Below are 23,833 nucleotides of genomic sequence, written 5' to 3' on the forward strand. Positions count from 1 at the left end.
CAATACCTTCCATTAAAACTTACTTTTTGTTTGCCTCTTGCCTTTTTCTTTAAGATTAAATGAGTAAATATTCATGTTAAAGTCACTCGGGATTTGCATTTTACCTTGTTACATTAATACTGTTGGCAAGTTGATCAAAGTCTTTAAACAAATAAGTTTCTATTTGAAATCAATTTATGTTTGTAACAATAAGTGAAATTTTACATTTTTCTGATGTGTTTGATTTTGAAATTACTGAACTCAGATTGTAATTAATAATATCTTGCAATATTATTTTCTATCAGGTCCGAAAGTAATGGTTTAGACATAAAAGTTTTTGTAAGTATTTCTTAAATTCCAAAACTGCTTATGACAGCTCAGGTTTTGTAAGAATTTTATATAGCAAGACTTTGGACAACAAGACATTAGAATAGAATATATGTAGACCGTTCCATAACACTGCAACAATGGTCAAATAATCATCCTGTAGCATGCAGCGACCCAGCTCAACTGTAATAAACACATGTTTCTCACAAAGTTATCAGCAATTTACCGCTAAGTAACACTACACATGCTAAGCTTGTTAAACATGAAATACGGTCACAGTGACCCAGAAAAAAACACACAGTCCAAGTCTCCTGGAACATGGACATGTGTTCTTTTATAATGTAGTCAGCATATTGAATTTTGATGTCCTTTTATTCAATACTTACCAAATTGATAGCAAATACTATCTTTTTTATTTTTTGTTTTCTAAATTTTCCCTGAAAAAATTTAGCTTAAACATATTCTTTGTAAACATTTAGCTTCTGAAATTTCACCAAAATTCCATAAATATACTGTTTCTTGTATTATATACAACGAAATTAAGAAATGTGAATTAGCAGAAAAAGTCTTTTGTATTCATTTTAAAAAATCTTGCCAGAAATAAACTATTTCTTTTAAAATAATATCTTTTGTACATCAAAATTGAATGGTGTTTACTACATGTGTTCAGCCTCAGCAGCCCTTTTACTGATACAATGCCATGCAATCTGCCTCCATGCAGTGGTTGTCATTTGTGACAATAACATTGGTATATAGTGTGGTAAAGCCACAAACACCAGTACCTCTGTGTAAGAGCGCTGAAATACGAAGCGAGGAGACAGAAGAGCCAGAGGTCGCCTCCGCACGTATTTCTGTTAACAGGGTATATCATCAATTTTATTTTGTTTCAAAATTAATATTTGTTAAAATCAGTGATTCTGTGATCCTGTTAAATTTGATTTATATGAAAAATTACACATTCAAATGACTTTCATTAAGAGCATGGTTTTAAAAGAAGAATAGAATATACCTTTTATAAAAAACAAAAAAAATCCATTTTGTTTATGATGAACTATTTTTGTCTATTTAAATGAATGATTGAAAAATATGCTGAATTAAACACATATTTGAAAATTTGGATCAATTTAGTTTGGTCATTAGCTGATAATGTCCTTTCAAAATAACGACAAAACAGTGAAGTTGACCAAGTCCATTATGTTTTTTTTGAGTGATGGATCTACTACATAAGATATTGCTTACATCACTGTTACAACATTGCAACACTAGACAGGGTTCCTTATACATCCTAACATTGAGACTTACGTTTATTTTGACACCCTTTTGTAGGTCGGCGACGGTTGTTTTCTTCCCCTTGTTGATGTCGGTAGCTGGTGTGGGGCTGTCGGCAGCAGCTTTTCTCCCCATTGGACTTGGACTTCGTGAGCGCCCTAATATCACATAAAATGAACAAAATATAATATATTGATTTTACAGGTATATTACATTTCAAATGTTACTGTCATGTTTTCACTAACTGTAATTTTACTGAATATCTAACGGTTATGAATGACAGCAGTTAATTCTTCAAAATAACGGCATTTTTTCTTGTGAAATGTCATGCAATGAATTATATATTTTATAGAAGTTTTCCAAAACCTATCAAATTTTTACTATCATGAAGATTGATATCTGAAACTTAATCTTTTAACTCACTTTCAAATTTACCAAACGAAAGTGTTCGGAGCATTTCGATACCAGACAGATATCTAAGACTAAATTACGGTAATGTGAATCAAAGCTTGTGAAAAATGGTGACAACACTAGATTGTGGTGACTATGTGAAATAAATTGTGTTGTGCGTTTAATTACATGCAAACAGATAATCTTGTATTCATGTTTTGATATACATGTAGTATGTGGCTATTGACAACACACATGTTTACACCATACAATGTTTATGTTATACGTGTAGTATGTGGCTATTGACAACACACATGTTTACACCATACAATGTTTATGTTATACGTGTAGTATGTGACTATAGACAACACACATGTTTACACCATACAATGTTTATGTTATACGTGTAGTATGTGACTATAGACAACACACATGTTTACACCATATAATGTTTATGATATATGTGTAGTATGTGGCTATAGACAACACACATGTTTACACCATATAATATTTATGATATATATGTAGTATGTGGCTATAGATAACACACACGTTTACACCATATAATGTTTATGATATATGTGTAGTATGTGGCTATAGACAACACACATATTTACATTATATAATATTTATGATATATATGTAGTATGTGGCTATAGATAACACACACGTTTACACCATATAATATTTATGATATACATGTAGTATGTGGCTATAGACAACACACATATTTACACTATATAATATTTATGATATACGTGTAGTATGTGGCTGCAGACAACACACATGTTTACATTATTTAGTTTATAACCACTTCATCTTCACATCGTTGAAAATGTATGATAAAGTATGACTATAACAAGTTTATAAAATCAGGGATTTACATTATAAACCATATGTGAGGGTCAGTACATTGTCATTTTAATGCACAAGAATAAAAAACTACAAATGTATATTAATCACTTACTTAAGAGATATTAAGAATGTTTTATCATGCTTTTACACTAATGAAAATGAGAGACATTATTTTTCATAAAAACAAAGAACAAGGAAATTTTTTTCGTTTTCTACAGGTTTTATTTTACACGTTTGGTTAGCAGGTTTTCTTGTTTTAAAATGATGGGTATTGTTTTTTACATTTTATGACATATCAAGATTTTCCTGTAGAGAAGGATGGGAATCACATGAAGCTTGACTTTATTTCATGTAAGGACATAATATCTTGGTTCTTAAGTAGAGAGATGAATGGTTTATGGTATAAAAAATGTTGGTTTTTCATTATGGTTTTACCTAATAGAAATTAGGGGCATTATATCATTCTTATATTGAATAGAATTCTTTTTCAGAAATAGTAAACTATAATAAACATTTCGTAAAGATCAAGACAAAAAATTATATTTGATCACAATTAGTTTTCTTTAAAAAAAGCATAAAGATTGAATTGGTTTTCTGATAATTTTTGCAACTGGAGCTTCATAACTAAAGACATGGCATAGATAACTTGTATGTGTACATGCAGCGTTTGTTGTGAATGTAGAAGTCGTTACGATTTTATGATCCAAGGAAACAAGTACCATTTAACATTTCAACTGAGAAATATCAACAAGTATCTAAAAATGAAAACTGCAGAAAACAAATGACGGTTTTAAGAGTTTAAAGTAAGTGATAATGATAACAACAATGAGGAAATAAACACGTGCCAACAACTGGATATTTGTGATAACTTCTAACACATCGGTGTACTTAGATTAGTTGTAGGAAAAGTAAATACCAGGTACGTTTTAGTCTTATTTAATTAATGAGACCTATTTTGCATTTTTTTTTATTCAAACTTTAAAATTAGGCAAATATTAAAGTCTGATTACACATCTATCCAGGTATAATATAATTACCGACGGGGTTTACATTCTGAAAATAGCAGGGAAAGCCTTCCCATGGATAACTAGTCTTCTCTTAGTTAATGAAGAATGACCTTATCTGTATCACTCAGCAAATTTATTTTGCTTTTAATTCTATAATAATTCTATTTGTTCAATCTCCCCTGCATTCCCCCCAACCCCCTCCTCCGAAAAAAAAAAGCAAAAAAAACCTAAACAAACAAACGAACAAAAAAATATGATATTTTCTAAAGTTTCAAACATGTCATACAGAAACATATACCAGAATCCGTAATATTTATTACTTTGACTTCAAAAAGAAAAGTTCAGCAAAAAAGAACTTGAATATTTCTCCAAGTCAATCTATTTATTAAAAAATTGGAATATATACACAAACAGAGCATTAGTGTTACCAAATATATATATCATGGAGGAATGTTAAGGACTTGGGGAGGTGCTTCAGACCACAAAACTCAGCCAACTTACGGGCTGTACTTAAAAAGGCCACTGCTGCCCCTGCCTTTTGTACAGCAGATAAAATGGGAATGTGTTCTGGTACATCAGGTGGACCTTAAAAACCCAGGCATTCAACATGATATATATGTTATCAATACAGTCATGTCAAAGTTGCGGATAATGAAACTAACTTAACCAGAATACGACATGCTGACCACTAATGACACTGTTATATAATTGTTTCATTTCTTGACCACAACAAAATACTATTAGATCATATTGAACCGATTCCTCTTCATAACCATGTATCATACCATATGGACAACATACATATTTGTATGTACACATTAAACTAAATGATGTGGATGAAACAGAAATATGTACATAAACCAGTTCCATACTTGAGATTTCTTCCTTTATGAAGAGAGGTAGATGTTTAGTCAGAAGTGATTCTACATCATTCACGGCCTTGTTCCTAAACAAGGGAAAACTGACAGCACAGCAGAGCCTAACTTTATATTTCACTATTATTTTCTAGTTTTCTAGTTACAGGATAAAGCTAATTGTGTGTTTGCTTAAAGCAAAATCTGTAAAATTCCTATTTCCTCCTTTAAAAAAAGAATGTGCCAAAGATAGGAAAAATTCTCAAACAGAATAGGGTTGTCTTTCGTCACCATTTTCAGTGTCTATTTATCTACTTACATTGGCTGGTGAATTGAAATGACCAGACAATAGGCTTAATTCCACTTACAATAGATTTTCTCAAACTATGCTTTTTTTCTATATTTTAACTTATTTCAGTCTATTTTGAAAATTTTAAAAACAAAATGAAAAAAATGGAGGTCACATATACTGCAAATTGCACTTAGTTTAAACAATGTATATTCTGACTAACAAAAATTAAAAAATCAAAGACATCTATAAACACACGCAAAACACATAATTATTAACTATCACACACAAAAGCAATCTGAAAAAAATCTACAAACATATTAGAAACCTAAGATACAAAACATAGCCGTAAATGTAAGCAGTGTGTGTTAGAGCGCAGCAGAATTTGTGCTGCCTTGCCTCTCCTTCGGTCACCACGCCCAACTTTAGTCTTGGTCAGGCTGCCCCGCCCACTGTTAGTTTGGGTTAGGGTGCCCCGCCCACTTTTAATTTGGGCTAGGCTACCCCGCCCACTGTTAGTCTCTCTAACCCAACTGTCAATGTTAGCACTTGACTTGTTTCTACCTGAGGTCCAGGACATACTGGCACTGAAAACTCCGCCTGAGGTCAAAGGTCAAAGCATGATGACTTATGATCTTATGAGCAGTAGCATATTCATGTTTTTTTTGTGGGAATAAAATTCTTGCATATACTGGTAAAAAGTTGATGCACATTCAAGAATTATTTGTTGGATGTCACAGATTATTAAACAGAGATTGATATATTATGAGGAAGCATGAAAAACATATATACACCGATTCAAAGATAGATCTATTTGGGAGATGATTAGTTTGCTGGAAAAGTACAAGAGCTAAAGACAACTGCAAAGCTTTCATGTTATGTCAGGAAGATGATAAGTTATATTTATACCGGTTTAGCTCTCCACCAAAAAATATTGAGAAACATTAAGAAATGAAAAATTAAGATGAGGGATGAAAAATCTATCTGAGGTATGCCTCTTCAGAGTCTGACGAAAAATATGTTTGGTATTGATCTTCAAAAACAGATATTCCAAGTATAATTGAGACTAGCACTATTTGTGATCAAGATTCCTCCCCCAAAGTCATATTTTTTAGTAATATGCATATACTCACCTCCTATTCGGATACATTCCTCTTTGTGACGTGCATTCCATGCTTTCAGTTTACATGCCTTGCTGCAGTAATATACTTCTTTACACCTTGTACATGCAGACAAGCGCATGCCAACTGAACGACCACATTCATAACAGTATTTAAAGATAGGCTTCCTGTGGAAAGAAAGAATAGAATATCAATTTCTAATCACAATATTGTCAGATCTAACTTTTTTTTAAATTTACAGAAATAAAAATACTGCACTTTTTTACACTGCACAATGGGTTCAAATCACATCAAGTTAGCACTATGAATATTTACAAACTTTGATTATAAACAAAAATATGAAAAATAATGACACAGTATTCAATATATACTCTTGCCTCTTGTCAGCAGGGTATGGTTTGTCTTATAATATAAGCCATTTTAAAATCACACAGAGTTAGCGCTGTAAGTATTTACTAATTTTCATTATAAACACAAGTCTGAAAAATAAAGATTTTTTAATTAACGAACAGAGATTTTTTCAAATACTGATGTTAACATTAGTGCATGATTGCTTTTTTTTCATTTTAATGAGCTATGTTTTCTGTAACTACAATATTCAAATTCTCAAAAGGTATGATATGTACATGCACCTTCCAAACTTGGCTGAGGACTGAAAAAGTAAATTCGGACCTCCCAATTCTCTCTATGTGTTGCTGTTAATCCATCATACATGTAAGTATATATGTTATAAGTTACACTACTCAATTAAATCTGGCATCAACTTTTCTTTCTAGGATTCTAGCTTTAATGTATCTATTTAGAAACACAAACAAATATTAATACTCAAAGTCATAAGTTACCCTTATATTCTGATAAGTATTATAAATATACATATATCAATACTGCAATGATAAATTGTTGAAGAAATTCACCTAATTCTGTATCTTTTCCTTTGTATACAAGGATATCTTATCAAACAAAAACTAAAATAATATTTTTAAAAATATTTTCATCCTTTTTTTCTTGCTGGAGTTTCTCAAATATTGGAAATATTCCGCAACTAAAACCAGTATAAAAATGACTCAAGTTTGTGTTATAGTACATATGTCACCAGGCAGAATTCTACAATTTACAGAGTTACATAGTTACTGTGGTTCAGTCAATATTTTCACTCAGATACACAAAAATTACTCACACTTATACAATAAATAATAGCCCATTCTACTCAGTTCATATTTGGTCAATTACTTGGCACCTATTCAATATTTTCACAATAAAAAAAAACATACTTCAATCTATAGCTTTCTTCTAACTCATCCATGGAAAACTGAAAGATTTATAGATATGAAAGTATGAAAATAATCTTCCATCTCTGTCCTCAAATCTTACCAAAAAAACAATATTTCAACGAGAAAATTTGCTAGCGTCTGGAAATTTCTTAGCTGAATATAGTGTCAGTTATTTTTCTGATGAAAATTACAAAAAATTGACATTTTCTGGAATGAATCAGCCAGACAAGGACAATTGACATTTTCTGGAATGACTCAGCCAGACGAGGACAATTGACATTTTCTGGAATGACTAAGCCAGACGAGGACAATTGACATTTTCTGGAATGACTAAGCCAGACGAGGACAATTGACATTTTCTGGAATGACTCAACCAGAGGAGGTCAATTGACATTTTCTGGAATGACTCAGCCAGAGGACAATTGACATTTTCTGGAATGACTAAGCCAGACGAGGACAATTGACATTTTCTGGAATGACTCAACCAGAGGAGGTCAATTGACTTTTTCTGGAATGACTCAGCCAGAGGACTATTGACATTTTATGGAATGACTCAGCGAGAGGACGATTGACTTTTTCTGGAATGACTAAGCCAGACGAGGACAATTGACATTTTCTGGAATGAATCAGCCAGAGGAGGACCATTGACATTTTCTGGAATGACTAAGCCAGACGAGGACCATTGACATTTTCTGGAATGACTAAGCCAGACGAGGACCATTGACATTTTCTGGAATGACTAAGCCAGACGAGGACAATTGACATTTTCTGGAATGACTCAGCCAGAGGACGATTGACATTTTCTGGAATGACTCAGCCAGACGAGGACAATTGACATTTTCTGGAATGAATCAGCCAGACGAGGACAATTGACATTTTCTGGAATGAATCAGCCAGAGGAGGACGATTGACATTTTCTGGAATGACTAAGCCAGACGAGGACAATTGACATTTTCTGGAATGACTCAACCAGAGGAGGTCAATTGACTTTTTCTGGAATGACTCAGCCAGAGGACTATTGACATTTTCTGGAATGACTCAGCCAGAGGACGATTGACATTTTCTGGAATGACTCAGCCAGAGGACGATTGACATTTTCTGGAATGACTCAACCAGAGGAGGTCAATTGACTTTTTCTGGAATGACTCAACCAGAGGAGGTCAATTGACTTTTTCTGGAATGACTCAGCCAGAGGACGATTGACATTTTCTGGAATCTGACATTTTTTCTCAGCCAGAGGAATTGACTTTTTCTGGAATGACTCAGCCAGAGGAGGTCAATTGACTTTTTCTGGAATGACTCAGCCAGAGGACGATTGACATTTTCTGGAATGACTCAACCAGAGGAGGTCAATTGACATTTTCTGGAATGACTCAGCCAGAGGAGGACGATTGACATTTTCTGGAATGACTCAGCCAGAGGACGATTGACATTTTCTGGAATAAATCAGCCAGACAAGGACAATTGACATTTTCTGGAATGACTCAGCCAGAGGACAATTGACATTTTCTTTTCTGGAATGACATTTTCTGGAATGACCAGAGGATTGACATTTTCTGGAATGACTCAGCCAGAGGACAATTGACTTTTTCTGGAATGACTCAGCCAGAGGACGATTGACATTTTCTGGAATGACTCAGCCAGAGGACGATTGACATTTTCTGGAATGACTCAGCCAGAGGAGGACGATTGACATTTTCTGGAATGACTCAGCCAGACGAGGACAATTGACATTTTCTGGAATGACTCAGCCAGAGGACAATTGACATTTTCTGGAATGACTCAGCCAGAGGACGATTGACTTTTTCTGGAATGACTCAGCCAGAGGAGGACGATTGACATTTTCTGGAATGACTCAGCCAGAGGACAATTGACATTTTCTGGAATGACTCAGCCAGAGGACGATTGACATTTTCTGGAATGACTCAACCAGAGGAGGTCAATTGACATTTTCTGGAATGACTCAGCCAGAGGACGACATTTTCTGGAATTGACTTTTTCTGGAATGACTGATTGACATTTTCTGGAATGACTAAGCCTGAGAGGACGATTGACATTTTCTGGAATGACTCAGCCAGAGGACGATTGACATTTTCTGGAATAAATCAGCCAGACAAGGACAATTGACATTTTCTGGAATGACTCAGCCAGAGGACAATTGACATTTTCTGGAATGACTCAGCCAGAGGACGATTGACATTTTCTGGAATGACTCAGCCAGAGGACGATTGACATTTTCTGGAATGACTCAGCCAGAGGACGATTGACATTTTCTGGAATGACTCAGCCAGACGAGGACAATTGACATTTTCTGGAATGACTCAGCCAGAGGACGATTGACATTTTCTGGAATGACTCAGCCAGAGGACAATTGACTTTTTCTGGAATGACTCAGCCAGAGGACGATTGACATTTTCTGGAATGACTCAGCCAGAGGAGGACGATTGACATTTTCTGGAATGACTCAGCCAGAGGACGATTGACATTTTCTGGAATGACTCAGCCAGAGGACGATTGACATTTTCTGGAATGACTCAGCCAGACGAGGACAATTGACATTTTCTGGAATGACTCAGCCAGACGAGGACAATTGACATTTTCTGGAATGACTCAGCCAGAGGACGATTGACATTTTCTGGAATGACTCAGCCAGACGAGGACAATTGACATTTTCTGGAATGACTCAGCCAGAGGACGATTGACATTTTCTGGAATGAATCAGGCACAGGAGGTCAATGAGAAAAGATTAAGAATCTATTGTATAATCTCTAATTATTCATGTGACTTAAAAAAGGATGAGGGATGGAATGTGAGATCACAAGTGGAATGGACAATAACATTACATTGCCTAGCAAGAAAATCCACCTCAAGATCATGTCACAATTACACAACAAACTGCAAAACCTATTTTACTGATTAGTAAACATTCCTGTATATTATTGTAGTATTTGGGGTAAAAACACTAAATTTCTTCAAATTCAATATCTGTTAAGGAAATCAACAACACCTGCCAAGATTACCAAGGTTAGGAAGGACATTAGAAGTTTGACCGTTGATAACCTCATGAAGCTATCAATGTTGGGACGGACATTAGAATGTTGACCGGCGGTAAGGGTTAGTGAAAACTCTAAATTGATTTGAAGATTAGTTATTAGTGCTGGACCAGAAGACACAGTTACAAAGATGTGTAGAGGTACGTGCAGTGGACTCCAGTGAAAGGAGCTCTGTAGTGAGCTGGTGGAACCGTGCAAGTGATGAATAAACTCTAAACTGTAATACAAGAAAACATTGAATCTTTTATCACTCAACTAAAAATAACAGAAATGTTCATAAGTTGAAACATATTGAATATAATTAATTATTAAAATTGATCATTTTTACAAAATGTTTACTAGACAAAGGAGTTTGTTCTGGCAATGTTTCCTTGTAAATCTTTCTTCTTTTGTTCTACATAGTGATGTAGTTTCTGATTTCCCCTAAATGTTTTATCTTATGAAGCATGTTTAGGATAGTTTATGGAGTTTAGTGTAATAGGCTTTCGATCTGTTCAGAAAGACGTTTTCTCATTCTATTCTTTATCTTGTAAAATAGAAATGATTACAGAGTCTATACACATTGTATATAGATATCTCTTTGAATTATTAGTGAAAATAACACACTGATAATCTAAAAATGTTGTATATTTTGTAAACGATCAAAAATAAATATAATATATACTGCATGACCAGCCTTAATTCCTTTATACAGCTAAAATATAAAAAACAAATCTACAATATTTGTTAAGAAGAAAAATCTACAAAATGAGAAATGAAAATATGTACATCGCTAAAAATAGTCATTTAATTGTGTTAAAGAAAGGAAATTATCGAAAAAAGAAAACAGATGACTAAATATGACCAAAAGAATTAACTAAACTAGCCAATACACGACAAGTTTGATAGATTCTTGAGTTCTACAGTTTGGTATTATACCCATGCTAGGGGAGACAACTACATTAAAAAAGTTCACTAATTTCAAACCTGACATTGTCTGTTTTATTTGTTTTTCTGAAGTAAGATTTTGTTGACCTAGATCTTCGCTGTTTGTCAGACGAGGTGCTAGAAATGTTACAGACATGATAGTTATACTGACATGTGGAATAATATGGTACAATAAAGATGGACAATCAAGGGAAGTAACTGTTACCTTAGATGTGCCCTTTTTGGTATATGTGGAAACGAAACAAAAATACTGCACAATGAATTCTTAAAAAATTATATTAATTGCAAAGTAACTTATTTCCATCTAATATGTAAGTCCATTACAAAAGTATTTTTGTACAAAGTTGAAAAGATGAAAAAAGTAGAAAATATTTTTGTTTAATTCTTTATAAAAATATAGATACTTCCATGCCATAATATAACATATAAATTTGATTTAAAATTTCAATTTCATTAACTATATCAAAAAACAGAAGAAGATATTTCACATTGAGACTTGGGAAATACATTCTGTAAAGTCGTGATTCAGTTTTTTTGTTTTGAGTCATTGTCAAAACTCATGAAAGAAAAACTATGTCTGTTAATTTGATATTTGTATAATGATAATTAATATCTAAAACAGATTAGCTATCTCATTTCTAAACCATTATGATATGAAAAAATTACGGTAAATCCAGCATCAACAGCTTCAATGATATAACATAAAAAATAGGTGTAATGAAATAAAAATTGATTGATAATATTTCAAAGAAAACTAATTCTAGCAATGATCAGTAAAATTTTCATCTTATCTTATAATGTATAGCAGGTCATTTTCAATGGTCAAAATTTTGGTCATTTTCTTTTAAAACAATAAAATTATATTGTAACAAATCCAAATTCGGTGACCTAGGTGTAAAAGGATATCTTAATCACTTGTGTCTCATTCTTTCACAAATAAATTTTTTATGGTCTTGTTCATGTACTGCAAAATGACAAAAATATCATTTCTTTAAAAATAACTGACTGTACGGTAAAGGTAAATCAGCATGCAGTGCTCCTTACCTTTTGAGGAAATTGTGAATAAATTATAAGTAAATATTTAGTGCAAATAATGTATTTTGTCAAATAATATCACAATTTAATGTGTTGAATATGAAATCTGTCAAAATTACCTTGAGGGTAAGGTTCCAGGATCACGCTCCGGGTACCCTCTCCCTATCATGGCTCCTTCCTTTGCAGTGGCGTCAAACGTCACCTTGCTCTCTCCAGCAGGATCTCCTCGTAGTGACTTTGGTCGGCGCGAGTCTGAAGGAAGTTCAGCTCCAGCACCGACATAGACAAAGTTAGGACTAGGACTGCGACCTGGAGTAATAGGATATTTAGAATAGATCTCTTCTTTTTATGCCTTTATTCATTTTTCTATTGTTTTCCCATAAAAAGGCTAAAGAATAAATAGCCTATTTTAAAATGATGTACCATATCTTAAAATGTAATGCATATTTTAATCTAGACATATTGGGTTTTCATGTAATCTCAAGGTGGAAAAAAATCTCAAATCATTTTCAAGTGAATTTTACAAAATTCAACTTAAAAAAAAATTGTGTACTTAGGAATGTTTGTAGAGATATAGACTTACCAAGTTTATTGTAAAATATTCAAAAAGTAAAAAGAAAGACATCACTGAAATATAAATACTAAATGCTTGTACATCTAATACTGAATTTTATTCAAATATATAGATATGAAATGTCCCTTTCTCAAAATAATTTTACTAACTTTTTTTTCATGTTCAAAACAATCCTAATATATGATGAATGTATGTTAAATCTTATAGGGATCAGAGATAAAAACCAAAAAAAAAGAGATTCAGGGCTCAACTTGTTTGTATGAAAAATTAACTTTGAAAGTAACACATATGATTGTATAAATGACACATTCATTTCCTGTTCAGTAAATCATACTTATTATTTTTCTTCAGACTATATGATATATTCCTTAAATCTACAATTACTTACAGAGACCAGTAAAACACATGTTTTATAAATCAGAGAATTCTAATGTGAAAGGAAAATCAAATGAGTAATTAGCACTCTGTAAATCAGATGAGTAATTAGCACATCTGTAAATCAGATGAGTAATCAGCACATCTGTAAATCAGATGAGTAATTAGCACATCTGTAAATCAGATGAGTAATTAGCACATCTGTAAATCAGATGAGTAATTAGCACATCTGTACATCAGATGAGTAAATAGCACATCTGTAAATCAGATGAGTAATTAGCACATCTGTAAATCAGATGAGTAATTAGCACATCTGTAAATCAGATGAGTAACTTGCACATCTGTCAATCAGATGAGTAAATAGCACATCTGTAAATCAGATGAGTAACTTGCACATCTGTAAATCAGATGAGTAATTAGCACATCTGTAAATAAGATGAGTAATTATTAGCACATCTGTAAATCAGATGAGTAAATAGCACATCTGTAAATCAGATGAGTAATTAGCACATCTGTAAATCAGATGAGTAAATAGCACATCTGTAAATCAGATGAGTAATTAGCACATCTGTAAATCAGATGAGTAAATAGCACATCTGTAAATCAGATGAGTAATTAGCACATCTGTAAATCAGATTAGTAAATAGCACATCTGAAAATCAGATGAGTAAATAGCACATCTGTAAATCAGGTGAGTAATTAGCACATCTGTAAATCAGATGAGTAAATAGAACATCTGTCAATCAGATGAGTAATTAGCACATCTGTAAATCAGATGAGTAACTTGCACACCTGTAAATCAGATGAGTTATTAGCACATCTGTAAATCAGATGAGTAATTAGCACATCTGTAAATCAGATGAGTAATTAGCACATCTGAAAATCAGATGAGTAATTAGCACATCTGTAAATCAGATGAGTAATTAGCACATCTGTAAATCAGATGATCTGTAAATCAGAAGTTAGCACATCTGTAAATCAGATGAGTAATTAGCACATCTGTAAATCAGATGAGTAATTAGCACATCTGTAAATCAGATGAGTAATTAGCACATCTGTAAATCAGATGAGTAACTTGCACATCTGTAAATCAGATGAGTAATTAGCACATCTGTAAATCAGATGAGTAATTAGCACATCTGTAAATCAGATGAGTAATCAGCACATCTGTAAATCAGATGAGTAATCAGCACATCTGTAAATCAGATGAGTAATCAGCACATCTGTAAATCAGATGAGTAACTTGCACATCTGTTAATCATTATCACTGTGTTCCTAACCGTTCAAAAATGGTTGAAGTGAAAATAACTTATATTACATCTATAGAATACCTATACATTACAATGAAATACAAAATTAACTTCTTGTTCAAGGGCATAACTCTCCTTACAAACATATACTTTGTCAAAAAGAAAACTTTATTCTAGTCATTCAGTCCGTAACTATTAAGTCTTAAATTACTTTGAAACCTTCAAGAGCACTACTTCTGAGAAAAATTTTGGACAATCTGTGATTTATCTACAAACTGACCCCCTAATTCAATAACACATCAAATAATCTTTTATTGATGTTCCAGCTGAAAAGTCAGAACAATCACACAACTAGAGCAGGGCTTTAAGAATTTGGTGATCATATCTGTCTTAGTCAAAATCTGTCATCCACACTGAACTTACTCCTTTTTCCTAAACTTATTTCATCCTCTAGTCGCCGTCTTTCTCGTTCCACTGCTTTGGTGCGCAGGATGTCTCCAATATGACCTAGCAGCTTACGACGAGCATTGTATGTTTCTCGCTCAGCATGCGTCAGTGCATGGTAAGGCATATGTGCGATACGACGGTCCTAAAGTTGTGATTGATGAAAACGTGATTTTTACAAAACATAAAAAACAAAAGAAATTGATCATGCAACAAATTATTCATTTAAGTTACACAAGAATTAATCGCAGAAATAAAACAGTTCTAGTTGATCATGCAGCAACAAAACTGAAGTGGTTAAGAGAAATTGTATAAATAAAAATAAAGTTCCTGGCATGATAAATAATAAAAACGACAATCATCCTGCCCACTTATCTTCTTCTGTAATACCGCAAAATCATTTACTTCGAAAAATCATTTCAAACTTAACTGTATTTCGTTCTGTCAAGAAACCAATTAATACAGAATAAAAGTATTGAAAAGTCTCAAGTGTCTTTGAATCAACACCTGAAATTGAGCCAAGTTTTAAAGCCTTTCCTGATTTCTGATACTGAAATTAACATTGCAGCAAAGAACTATTGTAAAACAAATTTTTCGTTCTCTTCTGGAAATGGAAATATATAGAGGTAATCCAAAATGTTAATTTACTTGATTATGATAACAAAATCTTTGATGGATAACATACTGGTAAAGATAAAAAAAAATGTAAGTGTGGGGGGATGTGTTTTAGTGTAGATGGATTTGTGTAGAAACTGACAACAACCAAACACCACCCTACCTGATTAAACATGTAATAAGCATAGTCAACAGCTGTGCCGACAACACGCTTTGGTCCGATTGGTATAGGAGCTAGGATATTGGCACCAGCTCGCACTAACTTGTCAATCTGTTGAAAAATTTAAAAATTTACATAAAAAGCATTGATAAAGTCATGTTCAGAATTTTTATCAAATCAAAGTTCTTGGTTTTTATATAGTAATAAAACAAGAAAATTTCACTACGCAATATCCTGTTTCTGTTCTGACGATGATTTCTATACAATATAACCATAACATGTTACAACTTACATTTTCTATGTCAGAACTTTAATATATGATGTATACATATATATATAGTATATCTGATATTGTAAAACCTCAACATCTCAAAATTTACATTTTCTATGTCAGAACTTTAATATATGATGTATATATATATATATATATATAGTATATCTGATATTGTAAAACCTTAACATCTCAAAACTTACATTTTCTATGTCAGAACTTTAATATAGAACTATATATATATATATATATATGATGTATCAAAACATATATATATATATATTATATATATATATATAGTATATCTGATATTGTAAAACCTTAACATCTCAAAACTTACATTTTCTATGTCAGAACTTTAATATATGATGTATATATATATATATATATATATATATAGTATATCTGATATTGTAAAACCTTAACATCTCAAAACTTACATTTTCTATGTCAGAACTTTTATACAGAATGCTTTATGAAAATAAATAATCAGAAATTTGAATACATCTGTATTGTATTTACATTCAGAAAATGTTAACAAAAAAAAAGATACATAAACAAACAAAAACATGCAAAAAACAAGAAGATATAGAAAATGAAACTTTACAATACTGAAGTTCATTGTCAGACAATTAACTGACGTAACAGTGTACATGTATTTCACACCCACACCGTGTTAGGTCACTCATTTCTACCACCTAAGTATAACAGTATAAAGTATCTACTGATGTTTCAGTGAAAGCTGTTGTTTTAGTACCAATTAATTTTCATTACCAATTGTAGACGACCGTTTATCTGTCTCCGATGCTCATACTCTGTGGATGTGGCAGCACAGAGAGCACTACCAACACCATGGGTGAGACCAAGACTTGTGTCAGCACCAAAGAGAATCAGTTCATCTAGGGCCTACAGAAAACAGGCAGAAATGTCGTGATTTTTTTATATAAAAAAGGACAGACATAAGAATTTCAAAATTCAATTAGCAGGTATTAATTAAGGGTACATTTATTTTGAGTAAAAACATGAAATGTACAAAATTTGGTGTCATCATTTTAATCGTATAACCATTCTCAATATCAAAGCAAATCAAGTATCATATTCCACTTTTTAAATCTTAGTGAGAAATATAAAAGGTTGGCTGTAGACTTACAAGATCATTTCCACAGGCTATTGTTAGAGCTATTGGTGAAAAACCATTACACATGAGATTAGGGTTAGCCTTGTGTTCCAGCAGTAAGCGAGTCACTTTACAGGCAACCTGTACAACACAAAGACATTCTGACTGTTACAGGCTGAACAAATTTTTAAGATATGAATATTGGGACAGAATATCAGACTTTTTATTTAGAAAACAACTTTAATTTCCAAATAAATCCTTGCATTGGTTTCTAAATACCATTTCTTTCCTTATAAGATATTCTTCTGTTTTCTTACTTTAATGAATCACTTTTATTATTAGAAAATAGTGCAGCACCTGATGTGAAGAGTTCTAATGAAATGCTTTAATGTGTTCTAAGAAAACAAATTTTTTTTTTCTTTGTGTGTAATATTAAATAGCAATTTATATGTATACCTGAGGACAATGCGTATTGAGATACAAAATAGATCAGGTTTGTGTAATGAATATAAATACATTATTAACTGTATGTAGATATTGTGTATATATTTTTTATCTGACCTTGTAGTTGTCATCCCTGGCACAAGCTATCTGTAGAGGTGTACGACCACCAAGGAGGGCCAGACTCTCTGGTAAAATAGCATCTTTACTCCATTCCTCCTCCTAAAACATATAATTTTTCTGTAATGTAATACATATATATTTATCTATGTTATTTTACACTTTTTTTTCTATTTTAACTGTTTTTGAAAATGTTACAATTTACATACCACTTTTATAAATTCCATTCACACACAGTATTATCCCATAATAAGTCCAGATGACCAATATACAAATTCTGACTCCACACAGGGATAGGCTTACCGCAGGACAATAAAAAGATTTTTTTTTTCATTTTTGCAGAATAGTAATACATATGGGTGGGCTTATCATGTGATGAATTGTATTGTACATTAAGATATGTCACTTGTCACCTTCCTGTTAGTCTAATACATGTAAATAATAAGCTTATGGATAGTTCTGAACCATGTCAATTATATCAAAAAATATTTTCATCCATCTTACAGACAACCAGTTTTGTAATCTAATATATAACATTTTCTTCATTCCAATACCAGGAATAACAAAAATTGAACACCACTCTATCTAAATTGTAGTTTTTCAATTGTAACATAAATCTGATAAACAGAACAGACTAACAGAAACGATAAACAAAATAGATAAACATAAATGAACAGATAAATAAAATAAACAGAATAGAAAAAGAAAAAAGATAACAGAAAAGATTAACAAAAAAAAAGCACAGAAAAGACAAACAGAATAGATAAACAGAAAAGTTAAACAGAATAGGTAAACAGAAAAGTTAAACAGAATAGGTAAACAGAAAAGTTAAACAGAATAGATAAACAGAAAAGTTAAACAGAATAGGTAAACAGAAAAGTTAAACAGAATAGGTAAACAGAAAAGAAAAGATAAACAGAATAGATAAACAGAAAAGTTAAACAGAATAGATAAACAGAAAAGACAAACAGAATAGATAAACAGAAAAGTTAAACAGAATAGATAAACAGAAAAGTTAAACAGAATAGATAAACAGAAGAGTTAAACAGGATAGATGAACAGAGAAGATAAACAGGAAAGTTAAACAGAACAGATAAACAGAGAGGATAAAAACACAGAATAGATAAACAGAAAAGTTAAACAGAATAGATAAACAGAAAAGTTAAACAGAATAGATCAACAGACAAGATAAAAAACCCAGAATAGATAAACAGAAGAGTTAAACAGGATAGATGAACAGAGAAGATAAATAGGAAAGTTAAACAGAACAGATAAACAGAGAGGATAAAAACACAGAATAGATAAACAGAAAAGTTAAACAGAATAGATAAACAGAAAAGTTAAACAGAATAGGTAAACAGAAAAATTAAACAGAATAGATAAACAGAAAAGAAAATGAAAATGGATAATTTAAGCTTAAGATACCAGATTTTTGTTGAGAAACGAGTCATCTTCAGCAGCTCTGACATCAGGATCAGCCAGTGCGTTGAGTAGAAGCTCGGTAATGAGGATCCCCTCCTCACCTGGGATTCCAGCAGCAATGTGTAGCGGGGCAAGACCTCCTTTCTGTACAATAATTAAGACAGAAATTTAAAAAAAAAATAAAATAAAATAAAATAAGCTTATAATATACAACCTTAAAGTGCAAATTTCAAACCAAAACATTTTTTTGGTTTTTTTTTTAGAGTTGTTAAATATGAACTTAAAACTGGAGGACCAATGCCTAAAACTGATCAAATCAAACAATTAATCAGAGAGACCAGTAAGACTGACATATACAATTCCTTTACTTATTAAGAATCTAATGAAACAGATGAAAATATGAATTTAATTCAATGAAAAGTCTTATAAAATGCAGATTTAAAATACGAAAATTAAGCTTTCATATATATGTAATATGAAAAATAAAAGCCTAAAATGTCAAACTTGACGTGATCTACTCTGTGTAGGTTTGGAGTATAATGACAAGGCCAATGAAGACCACCGTGAATGGATATCATGTCTACATATATTGTACAACATTCAGGGTGAAATGAAATGATAGTTGTCACAATTACCCAAACAACAATTAATGTTCAAATAGTTTGAACTGTGAGATTGCCATCCACCAGCCGTCACCTGAGGTGAGAGTTCACTTACTGTGCTGTGCTTTTGTCATACAAAAAACACTTTCTTACTAAGTACATTACTGAACCAACCATACAATGTTCTGTGTTTCAAAAATGCAAGATCTCACACATGTACAACACAAGTATAGCTTCATGTACTAGCATAACCCTGACCAAGTTTAGTAACAAATAGATGTAGCAAGGTCTGTCTGGAAGTTCTAACCACCAATGAATGGGCCTAGCTACCTGTAGTCTATATACTCCAGGCCCATTTCTGATAAACAGATCTTAAGATTTATCTTAAAGGTTCTATTCACAAGTTACTGGGCCAAACTTCTGATAAGAAGTCTACATACTTTTGGTTCATTTCTGTCGAATAAATCCAGTTAAAATAGGCCTAATTTCTGATCTTTTGTCTACCATCAGTGTAAATAGGCCTAATTTCTTATCTTTTGTCTACCATCATTTTAAATAGGCCTAAATTCTGATCTTTTGTCTACCATCAGTGTAAATAGGCCTAATTTCTGATCTTTTGTCTACCATCATTTTAAATAGTCCTAATTTCTGATCTTTTGTCTACCATCATTTTAAATAGTCCTAATTTCTGATCTTTTGTCTACCATCAGTGTAAATAGTCCTAATTTCTGATCTTATGTCTACCATCAGTTAAAATAGGCCTAATTTCTGATCTTTTGTCTACCATCTTTTGTCTACCATCAGTGTAAATAGGCCTAATTTCTTATCTTATGTCTACCATCAGTGTAAATAGGCCTAATTTCTGATCTTATGTCTACCATCAGTGTAAATAGGCCTAATTTCTGATCTTATGTCTACCATCAGTGTAAATAGTCCTAATTTCTGATCTTTTGTCTACCATCTTTTGTCTACCATCATTTTAAATAGGCCTAAATTCTTATCTTATGTCTACCATCAGTGTAAATAGTCCTAATTTCTGATCTTTTGTCTACCATCAGTGTAAATAGGCCTAATTTCTGATCTTATGTCTACCATCAGTGTAAATAGTCCTAATTTCTGATCTTTTGTCTACCATCAATGTAAATAGTCCTAATTTCTGATCTTATGTCTACCATCAGTTAAAATAGGCCTAATTTCTGATCTTTTGTCTACCATCAGTGTAAATAGGCCTAATTTCTGATCTTTTGTCTACCATCAGTTTAAATAGGCCTAATTTCTGATCTTTTGTCTACCATCTTTTGTCTACCATCAGTTTAAATAGGCCTAATTTCTTATCTTATGTCTACCATCAGTGTAAATAGTCCTAATTTCTGATCTTTTGTCTACCATCAGTGTAAATAGGCCTAATTTCTGATCTTTTGTCTACCATCAGTTTAAATAGGCCTAATTTCTGATCTTTTGTCTACCATCTTTTGTCTACCATCAATGTAAATAGTCCTAATTTATGATCTTTTGTCTACCATCAGTTTTAAATAGGCCTAATTTCTTATCTTTTGTCTACCATCATTTTAAATAGGCCTAAATTCTGATCTTTTGTCTACCATCAGTGTAAATAGGCCTAATTTCTGATCTTTTGTCTACCATCATTTTAAATAGGCCTAAATTCTGATCTTTTGTCTACCATCAGTGTAAATAGTCCTAATTTCTGATCTTATGTCTACCATCAGTTAAAATAGGCCTAATTTCTGATCTTTTGTCTACCATCTTTTGTCTACCATCAGTGTAAATAGGCCTAATTTCTTATCTTATGTCTTCCATCAGTGTAAATAGTCCTAAATTCTGATCTTTTGTCTACCATCAGTGTAAATAGTCCTAATTTCTGATCTTATGTCTACCATCAGTTAAAATAGGCCTAATTTCTGATCTTTTGTCTACCATCTTTTGTCTACCATCAATGTAAATAGTCCTAATTTCTGATCTTATGTCTACCATCAGTTAAAATAGGCCTAATTTCTGATCTTTTGTCTACCATCAGTGTAAATAGGCCTAATTTCTGATCTTTTGTCTACCATCAGTTTAAATAGGCCTAATTTCTGATCTTTTGTCTACCATCTTTTGTCTACCATCAGTTTAAATAGGCCTAATTTCTTATCTTATGTCTACCATCAGTGTAAATAGTCCTAATTTCTGATCTTTTGTCTACCATCAGTGTAAATAGGCCTAATTTCTGATCTTTTGTCTACCATCAGTTTAAATAGGCCTAATTTCTTATCTTTTGTCTACCATCTTTTGTCTACCATCAATGTAAATAGTCCTAATTTCTGATCTTTTGTCTACCATCAGTTTTAAATAGGCCTAATTTCTTATCTTTTGTCTACCATCATTTTAAATAGGCCTAAATTCTGATCTTTTGTCTACCATCAGTGTAAATAGGCCTAATTTCTGATCTTTTGTCTACCATCATTTTAAATAGGCCTAAATTCTGATCTTTTGTCTACCATCAGTGTAAATAGTCCTAATTTCTGATCTTATGTCTACCATCAGTTTTAAATAGGCCTAATTTCTTATCTTTTGTCTACCATCATTTTAAATAGGCCTAAATTCTGATCTTTTGTCTACCATCAGTGTAAATAGGCCTAATTTCTGATCTTTTGTCTACCATCATTTTAAATAGGCCTAAATTCTGATCTTTTGTCTACCATCAGTGTAAATAGTCCTAATTTCTGATCTTATGTCTACCATCAGTTAAAATAGGCCTAATTTCTGATCTTTTGTCTACCATCTTTTGTCTACCATCAGTGTAAATAGGCCTAATTTCTTATCTTATGTCTACCATCAGTTAAAATAGGCCTAATTTCTGATCTTATGTCTACCATCAGTTAAAATAGGCCTAATTTCTGATCTTTTGTCTACCATCAGTGTAAATAGGCCTAATTTCTGATCTTTTGTCTACCATCAGTTTAAATAGGCCTAATTTCTGATCTTTTGTCTACCATCTTTTGTCTACCATCAGTTTAAATAGGCCTAATTTCTTATCTTATGTCTACCATCAGTGTAAATAGGCCTAATTTCTGATCTTTTGTCTACCATCAGTTTAAATAGGCCTAATTTCTGATCTTTTGTCTACCATCTTTTGTCTACCATCAATGTAAATAGTCCTAATTTCTGGTCTTTTGTCTACCATTAGTTTTAAATAGGCCTAATTTCTTGGAGGACATCATATTTTATTATTGAAATACTTGAAATAAATACCTGCGAATTTCAAGCATCATCACTTCACAATGTAGCATTACATGAATATCATTCAGTCCTAAGACATAAAATGTCGATGAATTGATTTGTCTGATCACAATGAAGAAAAGGAAATCAGGATAAAACAGTAGGGCAATATTTTCTATATATATTTTGTGACAAAGGAACAGTTTTCCAGATATTTCCAGATACATTCAGACAAGAACAGTATGTAAAGGGGTAAGACTATGTAGTGCTGTATAAGGTTGTGATCTATCTCCAGCTATAACTGTACATGTATATCATAAAACATATGTATGGAACTTTTTCTACATACATTATGGCAAATCTCAAGGTTACATGTACTTTTACTTTACATGTACAGGTATTTCCTGACAACTGATTGAGATTTATTAAGTATCCTGGGATACACATGTTAGAACATTGAGCTTCAGCTATATTAATCAAATACCTCATTAAAATTATAGATTTTCAGAAATACCTCAATTAAATTGTAGATTTTTTAATGATAAAATTAAATTATAGATTTTCAGAAATACCTTAATTAAATTAAAAATTTTCAGAAATACCTCAATTAAATTGTAGATTTTCAGTGATACCGCAATTAAATTATAGATTTTCAGAAATACCTCAATTAAATTGTAAGTGATACCGCAATTAAATTATAGATTTTCAGAAATACCGCAATTAAATTAAAGATTTTCAGAAATACCTCAATTAAATTAAAGATTTTCAGAAATACCTCAATTAAATTATAGATTTTCAGAAATACCTCAATTAAATTAAAGATTTTCAGAAATACCTCAATTAAAT

The 23,833-nt window shown here is 32.1% G+C and overlaps 1 protein-coding gene across 1 annotated transcript in view; it reads right to left on the minus strand.

Moving 5' to 3' along the window:
* Nucleotides 1-962: 962 nt before the first annotated feature.
* Nucleotides 963-23,833, minus strand: part of LOC132544281 (ankyrin repeat and MYND domain-containing protein 1-like) — a 33,796-nt gene continuing 10,925 nt past the window's right edge. Inside the window, exons 9-20 of the mRNA XM_060207855.1 lie at nt 19,170-19,310; nt 17,745-17,846; nt 17,217-17,324; nt 16,841-16,972; nt 15,799-15,906; nt 15,000-15,165; nt 12,497-12,686; nt 11,382-11,459; nt 6,104-6,258; nt 4,329-4,412; nt 1,609-1,733; nt 963-1,157 (exon numbers count right to left, since the gene is read on the minus strand). Coding sequence (XP_060063838.1) covers nt 963-1,157; nt 1,609-1,733; nt 4,329-4,412; nt 6,104-6,258; nt 11,382-11,459; nt 12,497-12,686; nt 15,000-15,165; nt 15,799-15,906; nt 16,841-16,972; nt 17,217-17,324; nt 17,745-17,846; nt 19,170-19,310 — 1,584 coding nt within the window. The remainder of the gene's footprint in view (nt 1,158-1,608; nt 1,734-4,328; nt 4,413-6,103; nt 6,259-11,381; nt 11,460-12,496; nt 12,687-14,999; nt 15,166-15,798; nt 15,907-16,840; nt 16,973-17,216; nt 17,325-17,744; nt 17,847-19,169; nt 19,311-23,833) is intronic.

The sequence above is a fragment of the Ylistrum balloti genome, unplaced genomic scaffold, assembly GCF_031769215.1.
Source record: "Ylistrum balloti isolate Yb309-2 unplaced genomic scaffold, AGI_CSIRO_Ybal_v1 Utg369790, whole genome shotgun sequence".
Taxonomy (NCBI): Eukaryota; Metazoa; Mollusca; class Bivalvia; order Pectinida; family Pectinidae; genus Ylistrum; species Ylistrum balloti.